The 21,363-nt window shown below is 43.1% G+C and overlaps 1 protein-coding gene across 1 annotated transcript; it reads right to left on the reverse strand.

Moving 5' to 3' along the window:
- Window positions 1-2,520: 2,520 nt before the first annotated feature.
- Window positions 2,521-8,322, reverse strand: LOC144502677 (immunoglobulin lambda-1 light chain-like). Its single transcript, XM_078226864.1, has 3 exons — window positions 8,227-8,322; window positions 7,739-8,086; window positions 2,521-3,058 (listed from the first exon to the last, which is right to left on the reverse strand). Exons 1-3 carry the CDS (start codon window positions 8,273-8,275, stop codon window positions 2,736-2,738), a joined length of 720 nt encoding a protein of 239 aa, XP_078082990.1. The 5' UTR covers window positions 8,276-8,322; the 3' UTR covers window positions 2,521-2,735.
- Window positions 8,323-21,363: the final 13,041 nt, after the last annotated feature.

A 21,363-nucleotide genomic window follows, 5' to 3' on the forward strand; every position in this document is an offset into this window, starting at 1 on the left:
GTTGGAAAGTCATGCCTTCTCAAATAGAAAGTGCCTCTGGCCGTCTGTATATAAGGCAGTTCCAAGTAAGGATAAAGTTCAACATTTCTTGCTGAGCCAGTGTTCCCGCACGTTATATTGGTGTTCAGTATGCTTCCATGATGCAGCATGGTCCAAATTGTCAAAACATGCTCTTGACTGCATCTATTCTTAGGTGCACTATTTTAAGATACTGCTTCCGCAACCCTTGCTGATATAAAAGTGTTTATCTTTTTATTACTGGATTGTAACTCTGGAAATATCTGAGTCTCTTTTAGTGTCTGAGGTGAGGCACTCTCACAGGAGATTCCCCTGAATGCTGTCTGGGCTGTGGTTATTTTTCGTAGAACAGAGTAAGCTGAGGTGTTAACTCATCAAGGTGCAAATAATTATGAACGATACAGATAGGAAGAAACCTTTCACCTCAGTAGAGAGGTCAATAATCGGGGGGCATAGATTTAAGGTCAGGAGCAGGAGATTTAGAGGAAATTTGAAGAAATTCTTCTTCAGCCAGAGGGTGCTGGGAATCTGGAACTCAGTGTCTGCAAGAGTGGTGGAGGAAGGAACCCTCACGACATTTAAGAAGCATTTTGATGAGCAATTGAAAAGTCACTGCATACAGGGTTACGGGCCAAGTGCTGGTAATTGAATAGATTAGATAAGTTTTTTGGTGGTCGGCACAGACGCGAAGGGCCTCATTCTGAGCTGGATTCCCCCCTCCAGCTTTAAAGGGTAATACATAGTACGTTTCAGCAATCGGTCTTAAAAATTGAACCCTTCAGCAATTACTTCACCCTGACGAATCAGTCCTGTACCCATTCATCATACCAATATATCCGCGGCAATTGTACCGCCCCGCCCACCACGGAATCAGAGCGGACGAGGGTGGACAACGGAAATGTCCCTTGACCTCTGGCGCGAATTTCGGGTCTCGATCGAGCGAGGACGTAAAAGTCCCGTAGCTCAGTGTGAAAACCTAAATCCAGCACTCCAGATGTGATCTGATCAAGGCTGTAGACAACAGAAAGCATTACTTCCCCACTTTTTAGTTTCAATGCCCTTGTGATGAAGGCAGGCATTCGGTTTGATTTCTAATTTACCTTGTGTTCATGAAGTTTTTAATGACTTATGTCCAGGAACACCTAAATCCCTTTGTTCACTCAAAGCATCTCGCCGCGTAGCTTTAGGTAAATATTTCGAGCTACTCGCTATCATATTTTGGTCACAGAATCACAGAATTCACTGGTCCATTCACTTAGTTTATCTATGAAGAGTCAGCCAACTTGCGATACCTCCTTATCTTAAGCTGATCTACCGATGTGTTTATGAAACTCTCTAACCCTCAATTTGAACGGCAAAATGATCTCGTTCCAGAAATGATCCTCAGGAAACTGCATTTGTCACATCCAGCCAATGAAGGAACAAATCCTTGATTGGCACTTTCTCTCTCCTACCCATAAACAATTCCCTACCTATATGTTCAAATAAATTATTTATTCCTTCTGCCACTGGGTCTATTTTATGTTTCCCTGTTTCGGACTCACTCACGGTGGAAAATCTTTCTCTGCGTTCCCGTATCACACCTTTTCCGAACATTAAAGCCGCCTATTACTCCTCCGCATCCTCTCCTCAGAGAAAAGAGCCCAACATATTCATTTTCCTGATAGGTACATTGTCCCAATCGCAGTAAATATCTGGCAAATAATTTTTGCACATTCTCATGTCCTACAAGATCATTTTTGAGGTATGTAGACTATAGATGAGGAAAACTCTATAAAACGCTAATAAATCCCCGGGTGTTTTGTTTTGTTCTTCTGGAAGTGCACCAGCACCTTGTTTGCACTTTTTATCAACTGCGCAACTTCTTGCTACATATAGCAATTTATGTCTTGCAAGCCCAAATCTAACTGAAGAAATAAAACAATAACGTATCAAAGGGATGTCCTGTCGACTTTGTGATTCGTGTGAAGATGAAGTTTAAAAAACAGACTTTGTTCGGAGCTGGTTTGAGTCAATGCCTCACTGAAAATGCATCTGGGGAAGTTGACAGTTAGTAAAGCGCCTGCTTCAGTATGATCATTATTGGCCAATTAAAGCAATCGGATAGTTTATTTAAAAAATGATTTGCAGTCCCAGATCCTGCATTGTATCGGGTGTATTAAAAAATGAGGCAGTGACAGAGTTTGCCCTGAATATTGGTAATCAGGTGGTATAGAAATGTCTGCCCGTTTAATGTATTTTTGTAAATCTCGAGACGCAGTTCAGCCCTTTCATTATAATGGCAGAATGTAACGAGGTCCATTAAAAAAAAAAGTTGCAATATTACTTCATGGTGCTAATTTAATGTCACCGATCGTCTCCTTGTTGCGCCTGGATATCATTGGCTTTAAATAAAATGTGCAGAATATCACAATGATAGAATCTCACTATTTAATTCCCCTTGGAATGCTGCCATTAATTGTTTTTAAGGGAAAGAGAGAGAATAACAGAACGTCGGTCGAGATAACGCTATAATGATTTTATTACACAGCTGTATCAATGACATTACAGTGAAGCTTTGATCCATTCAGGGTGAACACAGTTAATTTGAAACTAAGGGAGTCAGCCGATCTGCTACAAACTGTGATGAAATGTTTGAAATGTTCCACTATTGCGGAATTTATATTGAAATGACACTTTACCAACGGCAGAATACAAGAATGCATTAGATGCGTGAATCAGATACAGTTGGATCTGGAGATGCTTGTTTGAAGTGGGATTGCTTGAGTCTCGTGTTTAACCACACAGGCGTAAAGCTCGTGTGAGTTCCACTCTGAGGCTAACAGAGTCAGATAACTGCTCACACTAAACGTGTTGTCCGCCTCTTGCTGGATCCGACTGGTCTCAACCCCATTCCTTCTGACGCTGCCATCTACAGTCCATTCAATCTCCGCAGCTCCTGGGTTAAAACCGCTCACCAAACACACCAGGGTCGCCATGTTCTTCGCTGTGATTTGATCCGCTGAAGGCGGAAGGAGAGAAACAATGGGGCTCCGTGGATCTGGAAAGTAGAGACAAATGATTGCACATCCATTAAGAATCGGCATAAATCACTGAATCGTTGTTTCACCTTCTTCAAATTGTTTTTTAAAATCGGTATTATTCTACAAGAATGTATAGATTTTACATTGTGGAGTCTTATTGTTGCCAAATGCAAAAAGGCCATGACTCTCGTTTCTGGAACACATACAACCTGAGAAGGTTTTCCTTTTTTCCCTGCATGGACAGGAACATGCAAACAAAATCTGATCTAAAGGAAATAGTGGAGTTTGAAATATTAAAGAGAAAAATAAGACGGGAGGTTTATTGCATCCAGATGTGTTCTGAGGCAACGCTGTCCGAACCAGCGTCACGACCAAAGAGAATTTCAGAACAACGTCAATCACTCAGAATTTGGGGTCAATATTGGAACTTATGCTGACCGCAACATTCCTATATTTTGCAACTCAAAAAACTCGATTCTGAAAAATGAAATCGATTGTTTGCTTTTGTCACCATTTACACTTCTCTGACGCAAGTCCTACATACTGAGACTGATGTTGGGATTTGTGTACATTCTTTGCCACGGCCTCACACGGTGTCCCGCCCAGACCAACAGTGACGATGCAGCGTAAATCTTAACAAATAACTCCCTTTTGCAATGGAAATGTTTGGAGACATTTTTTGCGAGTGGAGTGTCACAAAAGATTTGTTACAGCAAAGAGGAAGAGTTTCGAACAAATATTGTAAACAATTCTAGTATATTAGAACATAACGTGACGACACCCTCAAAAGGCCAGTAATAAACCAAACATGTCCTCATAATTATTTATCTCTCACACCTTTTCGCCGAAGCAGACGGACTGTGAGATCTTACTGTGCTTAGATAGGGAGCCATGATTCTGACATTTGAAGAATGATTCTACTTCACAAGCACTTAATTGTGAGGATGTTCTGAGGCCGTGGTCGGCGCTAAATCAGTGCAGGTTTGCATTTTCTTTCCTTTGTCATTAGTAGATATTCGCAAAGCTGAAAGGGCGTTGTCTCAGAACCTTGTCTCTTTAAGTCACCATTTACCACTTAAGTTACCATCTATCACAGTCAATGGAGAAACGCTCAGTAAATAGGTTGAGGTGTTGTAAGGCATCGAAGAAAGGGTTCAAATATGAATATCCATTTCTAACTAAAAGGATAAGTCTGACCTTTTACAGTTCGCCCTGACATTGAGGTATTATGTCGGCTACAACAACAATATGAGGGTTGTCGCTGTCGGTGTAAAAATCGAGTGTCTTTGGAGCTACAAATTCGTCTTGTTTTTTTTTGGAATGTAATTTGGATGCTGAAACTGAGTCGGCAGACAAATGCCGCCAGCCCTTATTTCAATGTTGGTATCGTCTTCCTGCGCCACCGAGAGTTTCGCTGAATAATCTCAAATGTCTGCACCGATGAGCAGGTGTGACGATCAACTTCTATTTAAACGGAAGCGTACTTAAGTGAATTATTTTTACACCGGCATTTTCTCCAGATATGATTTCTCAAAGTATCAACTAAAACATTCAAGAGCATTTTTCTCCTTTTTGCCTCATGCTGGTCCATTTCACCGTAACATAGTCCAATAAACATATGACTTGAAGAAGAAAATAAAAAATAAAGAAAAGGAAGATTGAGAAGGGAAGAGACCCTGACCATAATTTTCCAATCGTGTCTGGAGCAGGCTTGGCTCTCAGAGACAGGAGGACAGATGAAATTGTGAAAGGGCGAAAGGGGGGTAACATAGTTTTAGACCAGTGAACCAAACCTCACTAAAGGGAGAACAATTGAAATAAGCGCGGTTTAATCAAATGCAGCAGTCACGGCTTTGCTGGCGGAATATCTTACCTCACAGCGTGAATTGGTATTTTTGAGCAGGTAGCATGAGCGGTGAATGACGGCAATATTTTTAGTATCGTCTACATGGATTTTAGCAAGGCTCTTGTTAAGTTCACACATAGGTATGAACAGGTTGGATGCGAAATTGGTTCAGAGGCAGGAAGTAAAGGGTCCGTATATCAATGAGTGCCTCTATGATTGTTGTCAGATAATACAAATTTGACAATGTGTTTGCTAACGAAGAAAGCTGGATAATGCAGGAAGACAACAATGGACTAGTCAGATAAGTTCAACAGCGGCAAATGGAATTAAATGCGGAAAAGTATGAGGAACTGTATTTTTCAGGAAGGCCAATAAAACAAGCGAGTACACTATATAAATGGGACAATGCCGAGAAATGAAGAGAAACTGAGTGAACTGAAAATGCATTTCCGCAGATCTCGAAGGCGGCTGAGCAAGTGGGTATGGTAGCAAAGAAGGCATGTGAGGCAGTTACATTTATAAGCCGAGGTATAGATTGTTAGAACTTGATGGTTATGCTGAAACTGCTGGAAAGGTGCGTAGGAAACATGTAATTGTATGAGAGCGAGTACAGGGGAGATCGAGAGGGATGTCGGCTGCAATGGAATATTTAGTTATAAGTGTTGAATTGGCCAGCGTTCTTTCCTTTGGAACAGACGAGGCTGGAAGGAGATCTAATGGAAGGCATTATATTCAGAGGTGTCTGGACAGAATGGATAGGAAAACAGTATTGCCAATGGTTGACGGGTCGATAAGAACGGCACTTGGATTTAGCGTCAGAAGTAGAAGGTTTAGCGGAGATTCGAAGGGAATAGTTTCACCCAGAGGGTTTTGGGGGATGTGGAACCTACTGCCGGGAAGGCTGTTAGTGGCAAATTAATGGACACTTAAACGCACATACAATGTGTAATCGAAAGGCTCATGAATAAATGTTAGATTGTTCCTTGTGAACCAGTGCAGACACGATTGACCAAGCAGGTTGTAACAATGTTGCAAAGATATATCATTCTATGATTCTGCGAATATATTATATTGCTTTCCTCCCTCACTGACGCACAGTGTGCATATTTATGAGGTACCCTGCCGCAACGCCGACAAGAGCTTCCAAACCAGCCATGTTTTCGACTGGACGAACACACGGGCAGCAGATGCACGGTAGCACCACCAGTTGGTAAATCCCCATCAATCCACACAGCATACCAAAGTAGAACTGTACCGCCTTTCCTTCACTGTCGCTTGGCCAAAAACTCTTAACCCCCTCCCTAAGAGCTCTGCGATGCATCTCTGACACATGGACGACATCGGTTTGAGAATGCGGCTCACTATCACTTTATCCATGGATATCAGGCGGGGGACAATGAATGTTAGCTTTCTGGTCACATCCCATGAATCAATGAAACTGGCAGTAATCCCCATGTTTTGTTGTATTACTACTCACTGACAATCACAGAACCAGCAGCAGAGCTGAACGAGTCCACAACAATACTCAAAAACCTGACAACCTATTCCGAGACATTCCAAAGCAACTGATTGGATAGGAAGAAAATGAACCGTAATTTCCGAGGGAAGCAAACATTCTGCGCATCGATTATGTTTGTTACAACGTTATGATGTGGAGATGCCGGCGTTGGACTGGGGTAAACACAGTAAGAAGTTTAACAACACCAGGTTAAAGATTTAACCTGGTGTTGTTAAACTTCTTACTGTGTTTACCCCAGTCCAACGCCGGCATCTCCACATCATGACTACCATCGACACCGCAAACTGCCGGCTCCAAGTGGAGAGGATCGCCAAGAAGATCGCGCATATCGACACAGACATCAAGTGAAGGGGCTTAGAGCTCCGAAAGCTTGTGTGGCTTTTGCTACCAAATAAACCTGTTGGACTTTAACCTGGTGTTGTTAAACTTCTTACTGTGTTACTACGTTATCCAGTAACACTCAGGATCGATTAGTACTGGCGGAATTCTCGCACCAATATGGTTATTTTGGTCACCTGTGATTAATGCGAAATGTTAGGCTGAGAATCTTGTACCGAACTGTTTTCGGTGAGTTTGGGGACCAGTGGGAATGGGTCCCACCCAGGTACCACACTATCCTTCCGCAGGCTGAATGCAAGAAAGATCTTAAAACACAATGTTGCTTCAAGTGGAACAAAGCAGCCTGATGTGAACGTTTTGAATGTAATTCCAGCGTTTTAAACCAGACTACAAGGGCAGCATGTGAAACAGCCTGAACCACTATATTGCTTTCATACAATCATGGAATTATAGAGCACACAACGGGGCCCATCGTAGCTTGTAAAAACCCTGCCCACTCAGATCATTTTCATGCCTGTTTTCTTCACTTTTGAAATGTTTATCGTCTTGCTAATTATAGTTCCGCTCGCGGTGTTCATATAGCGAGGGTACTCCACTCCTAACACTGGCTGAGCGAATAAAAACATCCCATCCTTCCAGCGATTGCATTCAAATAATGTCCTCGCACTGCCGACTGGATCAGATGGCTCAAACGTCTGGAGAGCCGCAGCAGATCAGACCGTAAGCTTCCAGTGAAATGAATTTCACTCGAAATTAAATTGCCCCTTTACCCGATCCCATAATTGGACACAATCTAGAAAATCACCAAAGTTCTGAGCCCAGCTATCACTGCAATGTCTTTGGCTGCTGACTCAAGGATCCCCCATAAAAATATTTTCGCAGCAACCATTTTGATTTGCACTCATTCAATCCACCGATCCGACCGTTTCGAAGTACATTTTGTTATTTAGATAGCGTCACAAATGCTAGAGGACATTTAAGTGATTTACTTACTGTTCAGATTCAACTTCGTTCCTCTCCCGAAAATGAATCTATCTGGACTGCTGAGCTCAGTGCCACAGTAATAATCTGCAGCGTCCTCCGATTGCACGTTGGTGATGGTTAAATGCATCTTGTTACTCGATGAGTCCACAGACCCGGTGAATCGATCTGGAATACCCGAAGCTGTATCAGCGCTCTCATCCCAAACAAGCACAGGGGCGCTGCCGGGTTTCTGCCAGTACCAGCTCGTGTAGTAGCTGCTAATGCTGCCTCCGGACATGGTGCAAGTGATGCTGACGGTCTCTCCCGTTGAGGCCGAAATGGATCCTGGTTGGGTCAGGACAGGATCCGCAATTGTACCTGGTGAAATGCAAAGTATTGTCAGTCACACACTGTGAAATGTTGAATATAGCTTACAATTCAGATTCGTTAAATCACAAGCGCAAAAGCAGATAATGTGAAAAAAATGAGCGTTACTTCAGGTTGACGCCCGTACTTACTGTGGAAACAGAGTATCAGTGCGGCGAGAACTCCAATCGATTGTGTCATGGTGAAGGTTTGGGGAGAGGAAGAAGGAAAATAAATCCTGACACGAATGTGCTTCTGAGTCCATTCCAAACTCTCCTTAAAAAGATTCAGACACCGCAGGGCGAATGAATATTAATTACGTATGCAAATTGCCTGTCACGTGATATTAGGCCAAAGATCTCCATTTCGGTATTGTCTGATATTTGGAGAATGCGCACGTCAGCCATTTTGGAACAGAAGAAAAATAAATCTCCCAAGCCACAGAATAGCATGCAAAATGGCTCAATAACCTCCCCCCCAAAAAATAAACGGTGCGGTGAAACACAAAGAGATTAAATGGATCGTGTCTTGATCTCTGGAAGCCTGCCGATTACAATCAATAAATATTGCGGACAGAAAGCTGTTTAATAGGTGCATCGTTTTTGGTGAATAAATTAGAGACGAAACGTGCGAGTTGAGATTTCATGTGCACACAGAGAGGTGTAAGGGAATTGACCACCGTCCTTATTGGCTTCTCGGGATAGATAGATAGACAGACAGACAGATAGATAGATAGATAGATAGATAGATAGATAGATAGATAGATAGATAGATAGATAGATAGATAGATAGATAGATAGATAGATAGATAGATAGAGACAGTGGTGGATAAATAGATAGATAGATAGATAGATAGATAGATAGATAGATAGATAGATAGATAGATAGATAGATAGATAGATAGATAGATATCTGAAGTGAGTGAATGATCGCCAAGCCCCGAGGAACATTATATTACCTACCTGGAATGTGATTGAGGTCCCAAAACTCTCCACTCAGCACTATTCAAGTGTTGGAAACCCACGGCATTCACAGTGAATTAAGCCTTGGCAAAATGAAATGCTCTCGGAAACAGAGCTTTTCGCATGATTTTCGTTCTTGGATTTGAGGGGTACATTTGCTGTCATTTGAAAGGATGAGTTTGAGAATGTCAATGCACTGGCCGACGTCGGAATGAGCTGAAAGTAGCAGTTTTTTCAAATCAGATTTCTGATGGCAGGTGACCCTACCCCCAACACTACCCTCGCTTCCCGCCGCACAACAGTATTGCAGAAGTCATAGTACAATGTTCCATTGGTCACTCATTTGAAAAGTTAAACAAAATCAGGCAAGCCAATTAAATGCTGATAACGTTAGCTTATCACACACCTTCACCCCATGTGTCCTTGAACAATTGTGAGAAGTAACCTTTTGATTATGCAGCTGAGGCGCACAGAGGAGAACGAGAAGAAATGAATTAATTACTTCGCCTGGAGAGCTGACGATCGCGGCTACAGGTGCAGTTGCGTCAGTGTAAAGAATTCGAGAAGCTTCATCGCAGAAGGAGAGCAATCAGTCAATCGCATCCATGTCGGTTCTGTAAAGGAGCGATCGAAGTGGAATTTCTGTCTTGATCTTACTCCAATTTTCGACACATTTTCCACCTTTTTGAGAGTGATTGTTGAATCTTCTTCCGCCAGTCTTTGATCCAATTGACTCCAGCTCATTAAGAGTCGGAACATATTTAACCACCACCACCCCTGTTCCCGGGTTATTTCAAATGTTTGCCTTCTGGTGATCAAACATCCCGACATTTGAATCAGCTTCTACTTTCTTTATCCAACACCTTTAAGAACATCTTTATCAAATCTACTGTGCGGCATTAAGGAGAACAACCCCAGGTTCTCTCGTCTTTACATCTAACTGAGCGCCTTTATCGCTGAAAACATGCGAATACACCTTCTTGCACCCTCTCCACGGCCTTGAAAGACATTCGAAGAATATTGTCCAGAACTGGACTCAATATTCTAGCTAGGGTCTAACAAAGATAAAAGGGTTAACATATTTGCTTGCATTTGTACCCGGTTGTTGGAATTTTACTGACTCCCGTGTCGACAGAATGAAGGGTGGGGAAGGAATATTAAAATTTCTCCACCACTGGGAAAATTTCCAACCGGCGGTCAGGTAGAGGGATCAGGAACAGATAATTAAAGTTGTTCGGCTGAAAGATATCGCAGGATATTTACTGAAAGATATGTCTCAGGTCCACGTCATGCAGTGCAGTCAGTACCCGGGGAGTGAGAGGCTTAAGGCCTTGCTTCTGGGTGGAATGTACAGAGTTGACATCTGCAGTGTGGAGAGAGGGAGAGAGACAGATACTAGTTCAGTTTAATGCAACAAGACAGCAGGAGCGAGAGAAGAACCACCCTCATGGCGTGCCAGCGGAATCGGAAAACGATTCGCATCGGGCCAGGAATGCAGGTTAAATTTGACTGAAGACGGTACGCAGCTGAAATAACAGACAGAAAGTGGGCCTACTTCATGGAGATGTTGAAGTCCCAATAGAACCAATGATTGCGTCCGATTGGAAGCAAAAGAGTTAAACTCTGCGATTCGTGGCAGAGCTGAAGATTGGGAAGATTAGAATAACCGAGAGGCAATGGCGAATAAAGTAATGACGAAGGAGAATTTAGAGTATGAGAGAATGTTAGCTAGACATATTAAAATAATGTAGGAATTTCTATATGCTTTTAAAAAAGAAAATGCTCACTAAAATATGTGTGGTTACTCTGGAGAAGGAGTATCGGAAATTCATAATACGAAATGAGGAAATGGCGACAGACTTGATACATGTTCACTGCCACGCTGTGGAATACATAAATAATATCCCAGAAATACTTGCAGGTGAAGAGGTGGAAGGGAGCGAGGAACATAAAGCAATTACAACCACCAGATCAATGCTACTGAGAAAACGATCAGAACTAAAGGCTGTCAAGTCGTTAGGGCATCATGGAGCTGTGTAAGATACCCTGACGGAGAGTGGATGCAGAGGCGATGGGCCGATTGGCCTCATTCTGCATTGTAGTGATTTTATAATTCCATGAGATCGGGAAATAGCACATCTAACTCCTGTATTCAAGAAAGGAAAGAGACAGAAAACATGTAACTCCAAGCCAATTAGCCTAACATCTGTCAAAAGTTAAATGTTAGAATCCATTATTAGAAGGTTATCTCAGGGCACTTGCAATTATGCAGAGCCAACATGGTTTTATATAATTGAAGCGATACTTTACTACTTTGTTATCCTTACTTGAGCAACTTATTAGTGACGTACATAAAGGGAACCTGTAGAGTTGGATTTCCAAAACGTATTTCATAAGATGCCGCTTCAAAGATACATTATGAAAAGCCAAATAGGAGCTCATTATGCATGGGGTAATATTTATCACGAATCGAGGACTGAATGGCTTACAGAAACAGAAGAGGTGGGATAACTGAGCCATTTTGGGGGGGGGGGGGTCGGGGGGTGGGGATGGTGGTGGTGGTGGTGGGGGGGGGGGGGGGGGTAAACTGCAGCCGGTGGTGTATCACACGGATTACATCTCGGGCCTCAACTATTTTCAATTTACAGTAATGACATGGATGATGGGACGGACTGATTGCAATTTTTTCTCACGACATTAATACGGGGAGAAAAGTAAATTGTGAGGTGCGCATAAATAGCATACAAATGTATTGAGATAGACTACGTGAGTGGTAAAAAGAAACAGGTGGAGTGCAATGTGGTGAAGTCCACTTTGGCAGGAAGAACGGAAAGCAGCAAATTATTCACACGGGGATGAGAGTGCAAAGGCCCGCAGCGCTGGGGCATCTGGCTGCCTGGAATGTGATTCACAAAACTTTAGCATGAAGCTGCAAGTGATAAGGAAAGCAACTGCAATGTTGTCACTTATTGCAAGTGGGATGGAATGTAAGAGTAGAGAAGATTCGCTACAAAGAGCTCATCTGAAGTACTTTCCTGTTGGCCCGTGTACCTCAGAACGGATACAATAGCACCAGCGACAGTTCGGAGAAAGGTTCACCCATCAGATGAAAGGGATATCACATAGGGAAAGGTTGGACAGGTTGGACCTGTAGCCATTAGAGTTTAGAAGCACTAGAGGTGATCCTGCTGAAACGCCTACGATCCGGAGGGGAATTGAGATGGTGAACGCTGAGGAAGTGCCTTCCCTCGAAAGAGACTAGAAGGAGGGGACATGAATTAGAATAAGAGGTTTTCCACTTGAGATGGAGATAAAGAGCATTTCATTCTCTGTGAGAACCATTAGCCTATGGAACTCTCTTTACCAGAGATATCCCATCGTGAATGGTGGTGGATAATTAAACAACTGACTGGAGGAGAAGACATCACAAATTTCTCCATCCTCAATAAGCAGTGAAAAAGATAAGGCTAAAGCATTCGCAAAAATCGTCTGTCACATGTGCCAAGTGGATGATCCATCTTGGGCTTCTACAAAAATGGTCAGTATCACGGATCTCAATCTTCAGTCAATTCAATTCGCTCCACGTGATATCAAGAAGTGCCCGAATACGTTGGATACTGCAAAGGCTTTGGGCTCCAACAATATTCTATCGACAGTCCTGAAGACTTGTGTTCCAAACGATGCGACCCCGCCAGTCAAGTTGTTTCAGTACATCTACAACACTGGCATCTACCCGGCATTGTAGAAAATTGCCCATTCATGTCCTCTACGCAAAAAGAAAGGCAACACCAACTTTATTCGTTAGCCATCAGGCCACCCCAGATCATCAGTAAATTGATGGAAGAGTTCATTAACAGCGCAATGAAACGGCAGGAACTTAGCAGGAACCTACTCTCTGGCACATAGTTTGGATTCCGCTAGTCACTCAGCGCCTCACTTCATTACAGCCTTGGGTCAAACATGGACAAGAGTAGTTGAATGCCAGATGTGAAATGACTGCGTTTGACGTCAAGGCAGCACATGTGGAATTAAGGAGCCCGAGCAAGACTGGGGTCAATTAGAATCAGAGGGAAAACTACGCTGGTTGGAGTCATACCTGGCACAGAGGAAGAGTGTTGCGGTGGTTGGAGTTCAATCATCTAATTTGCAAACTTCACTGCAGGAGTTTCTCAAGATGGTGTCCAAGGCCCAACCATCTTCAGCTGCTCTATCAATGACCTTCCTTGCATCATAATGTCAGCAATGATCGCACAGTGCACAGTACCATACCCGCATCCTCAGAGGCTGAAGCCGTCCGTGTCCAAGTGCAGTAAGCCCTGGACAATATCCAAGTTTGTGTTGACAAGTGGCAAGTAGTGCCAGGAAATGACCATCTCCAACAACAGAGAATCTAACCATTGTCCCTTGACATTCAATGGTATTGCCATCAATGTCGACATCCTGAGGGCGACCATTGACCAGAAACTGAAGTGGTCTTGACATTTAAATATGGTGGCTACAACAGCAGGTCAGAGGTTATGAATCCTGTAGCAAGTATCTCACTTCCTGACTAGCCAAACCTATCCACCATCTGCGAGGCACAAGTCAAGAGTGTGATGGAATACTTTGCACGAGCCAGGAGAATGCAGCTTCTATAACTTTCAGGAAGCTCACACCATCCAGGACAACACTTGACTGGCACCGCTTCCACAAACTCCCTCCGCCACGATGAACAGTGGCAGCAGTGTGCACCATCTGCAAGATGCACTGCATAAACCCATCCAGGCTCCATTGGCAGCATCTTACAAAGTCACATCGCAACCGTCCAGAAGGACAAAGGCAGCAGACAAATGGGGACACAACTACCTTCGCGCTTTCCTCCAAGTCATTCGCAATCTGACATGGGGATGTATTGCTTACCTAGACCACAGGGACTGCGCTGATTCAGCAAAGCAGTTCACCACCATCATCTCGAGGGCAATTAGCGGTGAGGAATAAATGCTGGTCTAGTCAGCGATGCCCACATCACGTAACAAAATGCAGAATTCGATAGATTCCTGATTGAAAAGGGATCCAAAGAGTATAGGGGTGGACAAGAATGTGGGGTCGAGCCCACGATCACATCAGCCACGACCTTAGGCCTAATCTTCGTTCCAATTCATATGATCGTATGATTCGTATTTGCGCCCTTTTTGACTCCTTTTATCCTATTAAATTTCTGAACCTTCGTATCCATTAATGTGGCACTGACAGCATTATCTTTAGTGAATGAGGCAGGAAAGGAAGTGATAGTGAAACATTTTGTGACACTGGGTTCTTACTGCTTCGAATCATTCGGATTCCCTGATATTATGGACATTCAGCACTGAAAAGGGGAACTCATTAAACATCCGAATTAATTGACAATACCTGAAGAGAATATTCTGAAAACGACTTTCATGTCCGAATGCCTATTTTCCAAGTGTCCACGTATTTTGCCAGGAATTGATATTTTGAGATATTTTAACCACAAATACACTTCATGTAATAACACGGTCCTTGGTATACCAAGTCCAATATTGCCATCTGCTGGTTCAGCCGCAAAAAGCGCGCAGTTTCATTGGGATGCGTTCTGGACTTTTTTCATCTATTGTGCGTAGTGCAATAGAAAGCAGGGGGAATGAAATGACAATTATAAAATAAAATTCTGGATAAAGTCAGGAGATCTGGTCGCACTTGTGAGGAGCGAAACACAATTTCTGTATAAGGGTAATTCGCACTGCCGTGTTCGGTGAAACAGTGTTCAGTCTCTAATAAATTAAGCGTAAATCTCATCAGTACTTTTATCATGCATTTCAAACGTTTCGAAGACAGGTGCAGGCGCAGCCTCAAACTAGGGAGCAGGAACCTACACTGTAAAGCATGGCGGACGCTGTAGTCCGGCGACGAATGATCGAATTAGCATTGCAGAGTCCTGGAACAAGCAATGATTCTAAATCCCACCATGGTATCTGGCAATAAGCCTTGAACAAATTAGTTGTCTTAATGTTAACCACGAAACTACTGAATTGCTGAAAAAAAACATTCGCTTCATTAACATCATTCCGGGCAGGAAATCTGCCATCTTTACTGAGTACATACGTGACTCCACGTTTTCCGTCGCGAAATAGATACAGAAGTCTGAGGACACGTACCAACCAACTTCAGAACAGCTTCTTCACTGCTGCCCTCAGACTTTTGAATGGACCTGCCTCGCATTAAGTTGATGTTGCTCTGCACCCTAGCTATGACTGCAACACTACATTCTGCACTCTCTCCTTTCCTTCTCTGTGAACGGTACGCTTTGTCGGTATAGCATGTAAGAAACAACACTTGTCACTGTATACGAATATACAAGACAATAATAAATCAAATCAAATAAAATCAAATCAAAAACATTTGTGCTATTAGGGAAACATTTGCACAATACATGGCCAGCCATGTTGGTAACACGCTGTTAGCAGTGGTGTTGATGATGAACCTCCTGATCAGATTGCTTTACCTGTTACAGAAAGAGCCCGTTCACCTGAGATGATTCTAAAAATAACAGCAAAGGCCAAAGCGGCAGTGGCGCAAGGTTTGTTTTCAATTATGGAGGTAGTTACAGATGAAAATTAGAGGCCAGGAGTGAATGAGTTTGGGGGAGGGAGAGGCGAACATCAGAGCGCATGTACAACCTAGCAGAAAGCAAGAACACAATTGGTGCCATGCTGAAAACATACTATTATTTATATAAATTGGAACGAGTTGAGGCCACAGCACTGATCATTGTGGCACACCACCCCTTATACCTTGCCAATCACAAAATTGTCCCTTTTGCCCACCCTCTGTCTCCTGTTCGCTCGCAGATTTTCTGTCCATGACCCCACACGATAAACTCTCCTTTTCCGCAATACCCTTTGCTTTGACATCTTATTAAATGCTTATTGAAAATCACAGTACATCCACCTGCTCATCTTTATCCACAGCACGCTACTTCTTCAAATCACTCCAGTAAATTGGCTGAACATGAATTCCCTTTCACAAAACTGTGTTGGCTCTATCTGATGACCGTGATTTTACTTCTGTGCCCTGCTATCAAATTTTTAATAACCGCTGCTACCATTTTCCTTATATGTCATACGGTGAGCTAACTGGTGTTGTTCAGCTGACATGTGTTGTTCCCTGCTATAGGTCTCTTTTTCCTATTGCATTAAAGTGCGACATTCGCTGTTTTCCAATCTAATGCACACTTCCCAGAAACTGGGGAATTTTGGAAAATTGAAACCAACCCATCAATTGTCCCTTTAGAGACCTTCGGGTGAAATCCATCAGGACCTGAGGACTCATCAGCCCACATCTTCAACAACTTCTTAATGTCATTTCCCTGACGATTCTAATTTTCTTGAGTCCTTCTCTTCCATTTCCTGCTCTACAGCTATTTCTGTGATAGAACTTGTATCCGCGACAGTGAAGACTGAAAGCAAAATGCCTGTTCTAGTCATCTGCAATCTTTTTGTTTGCGATAAATTCGCCAGACTCAATTTCTATAGAACTGTCGCCCACTATATGAACGGTTTTCTTTTTTTTATCGTTTACCTTCATAATGTTAAGTTGATTTATTAGTGTCACGAGCAGGCGTACATGAACATTGCAATAATTGACTATGAAATCCCCCAATCGCCACACTCCGGCACCTGTTCGGGTACACTGAGGGAGAATTAGCAATGCTAAGCACGTGCCACAGTGCCAAAGGCAAGAAATAACTGACAAAACCCCAGAGTATTCGGGAAATAAATGAACTGGTTTGGAAGCATCTATGGAGACAGAAACAGAGGGAAAATTGCGCCTCCAAATGTGCCAGATGTAAATACATAAAATTCATGTGATGAGTTTTGTTGATCTGAAATTCACTTAAAGAGTACAGGAAACCGATCCAATTAAAACTTCAAGATGAAAATTGGATAGATTCATGAAACCGATGTCTGCATGAAATGCCCATCGTGCACTGGAGTGCGATTACTTGGATAGCTCTTTCAAAGAGTACAGTGTGTCAATGGCATTTTTGTGTTGTACTCTTCAGTGAAATGGTTGGGAACTGAGCTCAATATAAGGGTACTAAGTCATTTTTCAGTTGTGTTTCCCTTTGGAGGGAACCAGATGTTTATCCATTCTATGTACACGTATTTTTCGTTAGCTGGTGACATAAAGTTGCATAGCCAGTTGTAATGATCAGGAATGCAAGAACTTAAATGATGACGGAGCAGATTCCGAAGTCTCTTGTAAAAGTCAATAGAACTTCCATGTGAAACGAATAACAATTGAAAGATTATGGCGAGAGAATGTCTTGGATTAACTGGCCATCGTCACTTCTCTTTGCTTCTATTCTAAACAATGGTCCACTGATCCTGAGTCTAAGCCCCCATGTTCTGGATTTCACAGCCAGGGCAAACATCCGGCTGTACTCTTCAGTTGCAAGGACAGGGTCTTCGGATAGTCAGTTTGCCTGCGCCGCCAACTCACCTCCCCGCTCATGCTGTCCGCTTTGCAGCCATTGGACATGTGGTGGAGACAGAAATCGGGCAAATGCAAGACATGCACATCCTTCTGCGGAGGAGTTACCACCTGAGAGGACTGACGGCCAACCGTTTGTGCAGCAACTCTGTAGGTTCGAGTACTGGCGACAGTTCGGATTACAACCGGTCTCCAATGACGATATCTAATGTCGGCCAAATGAGGAAGATCCTTGGAGCTTTGGTGGGGCCGAGGGAAGTGAGGGGAGGGGGGTGTTCCCCTTGCCAACACCAACACTCAGCTCCGGCTGTTAGATTAGTGTCTTGACATAGTCCGGTCCCAGCCAGGGGAATAATTGTAGTGCGGACAGGATGAAGCCCCTGAGTGACTCTTAATAGGTCACTTAAGGGCCTCAATAGGCTCAAAGGTGCGCGTGCCACAGAACGAATTTGTTCTTCCCAATAGTTGGAGGAGATTTCCAATCATCACTGTAGAACAGTTCAGTGAGGCGATGTGAGATAGAGCTTCGTGCTTTTCGAGTGCATAAAGAGCCTGATGTGCTTTCAGATGATGCCTACAAGGGGGAGCATGCGGATGGGAAAAAGAATGGGGGCCAGGGACATATTGTTGAGTTGCTAGCATGGGAGCAGGAAGAGAAGCCATTGCAGACAAATCTGTGGATATTATTTGATAAATAATGATGGAGCCAGATCACGAGAATAGGCCCAAGCAACTGACAAACGGTGGAGATTTTTTGGATCGTGTGTTGAATCGTGTCAAAGACCGACGCCAGTCCGAAAACAATGAGCCGTCGGGCGGCACGGTGGCACAGTGGTTAGCGCTGCTCCCTGACAGCGCCAGGGACCCGGTTTCACTTTGCAGCTTGAGCCACTGTCTGAGCGGAGTCTGCACGTTCTCCCCGTGTCTGCGTGGGCTTTCTCCGCGTGTTTCGGTTTTCACTCGAAGTCCGAAAGTCGTAATGATTAGGTGCATTGGTCATGCTAAATTTTCTCTCAGTGTACCCGTACAGGCGCCGGAGTGTGGCGACTAGAAGATTTTCACAGTAACTTCATTGCAGTATTTGCAGTTTGGATTACATCCGGTAATTGTAAGCCTGCTTGTGACTAAAAATAAATAAATTGTAAAAAACTTTAAAACTTTAAAAAACAGGAATAGTTTGCTATCGTTATAATTGAATAGAATGTAACTTCGATAAGGGTCGTATCAGTATTGTGGCAGAAGCAGAAACGCGATTCTGGGAATTCAATGCTGGAGTTGTTGGAACGATTGTATAGATTTGGGGTTGGCAATTTCTTCAAGTGGTTTAGAGAGGAAATGTTAACTGAAGATCGGCAGTAGTTCACAAGGACAGAGGAACAAGGCTGTTTGCAAAGAGAAGTTTGATGGTAATCGGTGTGAAAATATAACAGTACCTGAGGAGAGATAGCAACTAATGATATCAACGAAAGTGGAGACAAGAAAAGAAAGTTGGATGGTCAGTAATTTAGCGGAAACATGGTCAACATGGGCCTAATGGAAAAACTGAGTTGCGAAAGCGAATGAGGGGATATATGGGGAAAAAAATCCGATTCAACTATGATGCATGCGAAGTAGTGCTTCCTCATTTCACTCCTAAATAGCTTCGCTCTAATGAAAGAGTGTGCCCTATTTTGCTGGATTGTGTTATTAGTGGAAATGATTTCTCTGGACCTATCCTTTCACACCCGCTGACCATTTTAAATACGTCGAATACGTATAGAGTGCAGGGGAGGACAGACAGTGAGTTGCCTTGAGTGATTTAGCACAAAAATCTTGCTATTCCAATCTATATACTCATTAAGGGTTTTAACTCTCTTCACTATAAGCACTTGGTTTAGCAAAGCCACACAAATTGTTGCTTCAGCGATAGCCTCATATCAATCAAGAAACAAGACTTCCTGAAACATTTTCAACCACTTTTGTGCAAAATACCAGTGTTGGAAAGTCATGCCTTCTCAAATAGAAAGTGCCTCTGGCTGTCTGTATATAAGGCAGTTCCAAGTAAGGATAAAGTTCAACATTTCTTGCTGAGCCAGTGTTCCCGCACGTTATATTGGTGTTCAGTATGCTTCCATGATGCAGCATGGTCCAAATTGTCAAAACATGCTCTTGACTGCATCTATTCTTAGGTGCACTATTTTAAGATACTGCTTCTGCAATCCTTGCTGATATAAAAGTGTTTATCTTTTTATTACTGGATTGTAACTCTGGAAATATCTGAGTCTCTTTTAGTGTCTGAGGTGAGGCACTCTCACAGGAGATTCCCCTGGATGCTGTCTGGGCTGTGGTTATTTTTCGTAGAACAGAGTAAGCTGAGGTGTAACTCATCAAGGTGCAAATAATTATGAACGATACAGATAGGAAGAAACCTTTCACCTCAGTCGAGGGGTCAATAATCGGGGGGCATAGATTTAAGGTCAGGAGCAGGAGATTTAGAGGAGGTTTGAAGAAATTCTTCTTCAGCCAGAGGGTGCTGGGAATCTGGAACTCAATGTCTGCAAGAGTGGCGGAGGAAGGAACCCTCACGACACTTAAGAAACATTTTGATGAGCAATTGAAAAGTCATTGCATACACCGATACGGGCCGAGTGCTGGTAATTGAATTAGAATAGATAAGTTTTTTGGTGGTCGGCACAGACGCGAAGGGCCTCATTCTGAGCTGGATTCCCACCTCCAGCTTTAAAGGGTAATACATAGTACGTTTCAGCAATCGGTCTTAAAAATCAGCAATTACTTCACCCTGACGAATCAGTCCTGTACCCATTCATCATACCAATATATCCGCGGCAATTGTACCGCCCCGCCCACCACGGAATCAGAGCGGACGAGGGCGGACAACGGAAATGTCCCTTGACCTCTGGCGGGAATTTCGGGTCTCGATCGAGCGAGGACGTACAAATCCCGTAGCTCAGTGTGAAAACCTAAGTCCAGCGCTCCAGATGTGATCTGATCAAGGCTGTAGACAACAGAAAGCATTACTTCCCCACTTTTTAGTTTCAATGCCCTTGTGATGAAGGCAGGCATTCGGTTTGATTTCTAATTTACCTTGTGTTCATGAAGTTTTTAATGACTTATGTCCAGGAACACCTAAATCCCTTTGTTCATTCAAAGCATCTCGCCGCGTAGCTTTAGGTAAATATTTCGAGCTACTCGCTATCATGTTTTGGTCACAGAATCACAGAATTCACTGGTCCATTCACTTAGTTTATCTATGAAGAGTCAGCCAACTTGCGATACCTCCTTATCTTAAGCTGATCTACCGATGTGTTTATGAAACTCTCTAACCCTCAATTTGAACGGCAAAATGATCTCGTTCCAGAAATGATCCTCAGGAAACTGCATTTGTCACATCCAGCCAATGAAGGAACAAATCCTTGATTGGCACTTTCTCTCTCCTACCCATAAACAATTCCCTACCTATATGTTCAAATAAATTATTTATTCCTTCTGCCACTGGGTCTATTTTATGTTTCCCTGTTTCGGACTCACTCACGGTGGAAAATCTTTCTCTGTGTTCCCGTATCACACCTTTTCCGAACATTAAAGCCGCCTATTACTCCTCCGCATCCTCTCCTCAGAGGAAAGAGCCCAACATATTCATTTTCCTGATAGGTACATTGTCCCAATCGCAGTAAATATCTGGCAAATAATTTTTGCACATTCTCGTGCCCTACAAGATCATTTTTGAGGTATGTAGACCATAGATGAGGAAAACTCTATAAAACGCTAATAAATCCCCGGGTGTTTTGTTTTGTTCTTCTGGAAGTGCACCAGCACCTTGTTTGCACTTTTTATCAA

Source organism: Mustelus asterias, chromosome 13 (genome assembly GCF_964213995.1).
Source record: "Mustelus asterias chromosome 13, sMusAst1.hap1.1, whole genome shotgun sequence".
NCBI lineage: Eukaryota > Metazoa > Chordata > Chondrichthyes > Carcharhiniformes > Triakidae > Mustelus > Mustelus asterias.

Coding starts and splice junctions, on each gene's coding strand:
- LOC144502677 (XM_078226864.1), bottom strand. CDS start 8,275: ATGACACAATCGATTGGAGTTCTCGCCGCACTGATACTCTGTTTCCAC. Junction 8,087..8,226: donor ACTGATACTCTGTTTCCACA/GTAAGTACGGGC, acceptor GCATTTCACCAG/GTACAATTGCGGATCCTGTC. Junction 3,059..7,738: donor AACGAAGTTGAATCTGAACA/GTAAGTAAATCA, acceptor TCTACTTTCCAG/ATCCACGGAGCCCCATTGTT.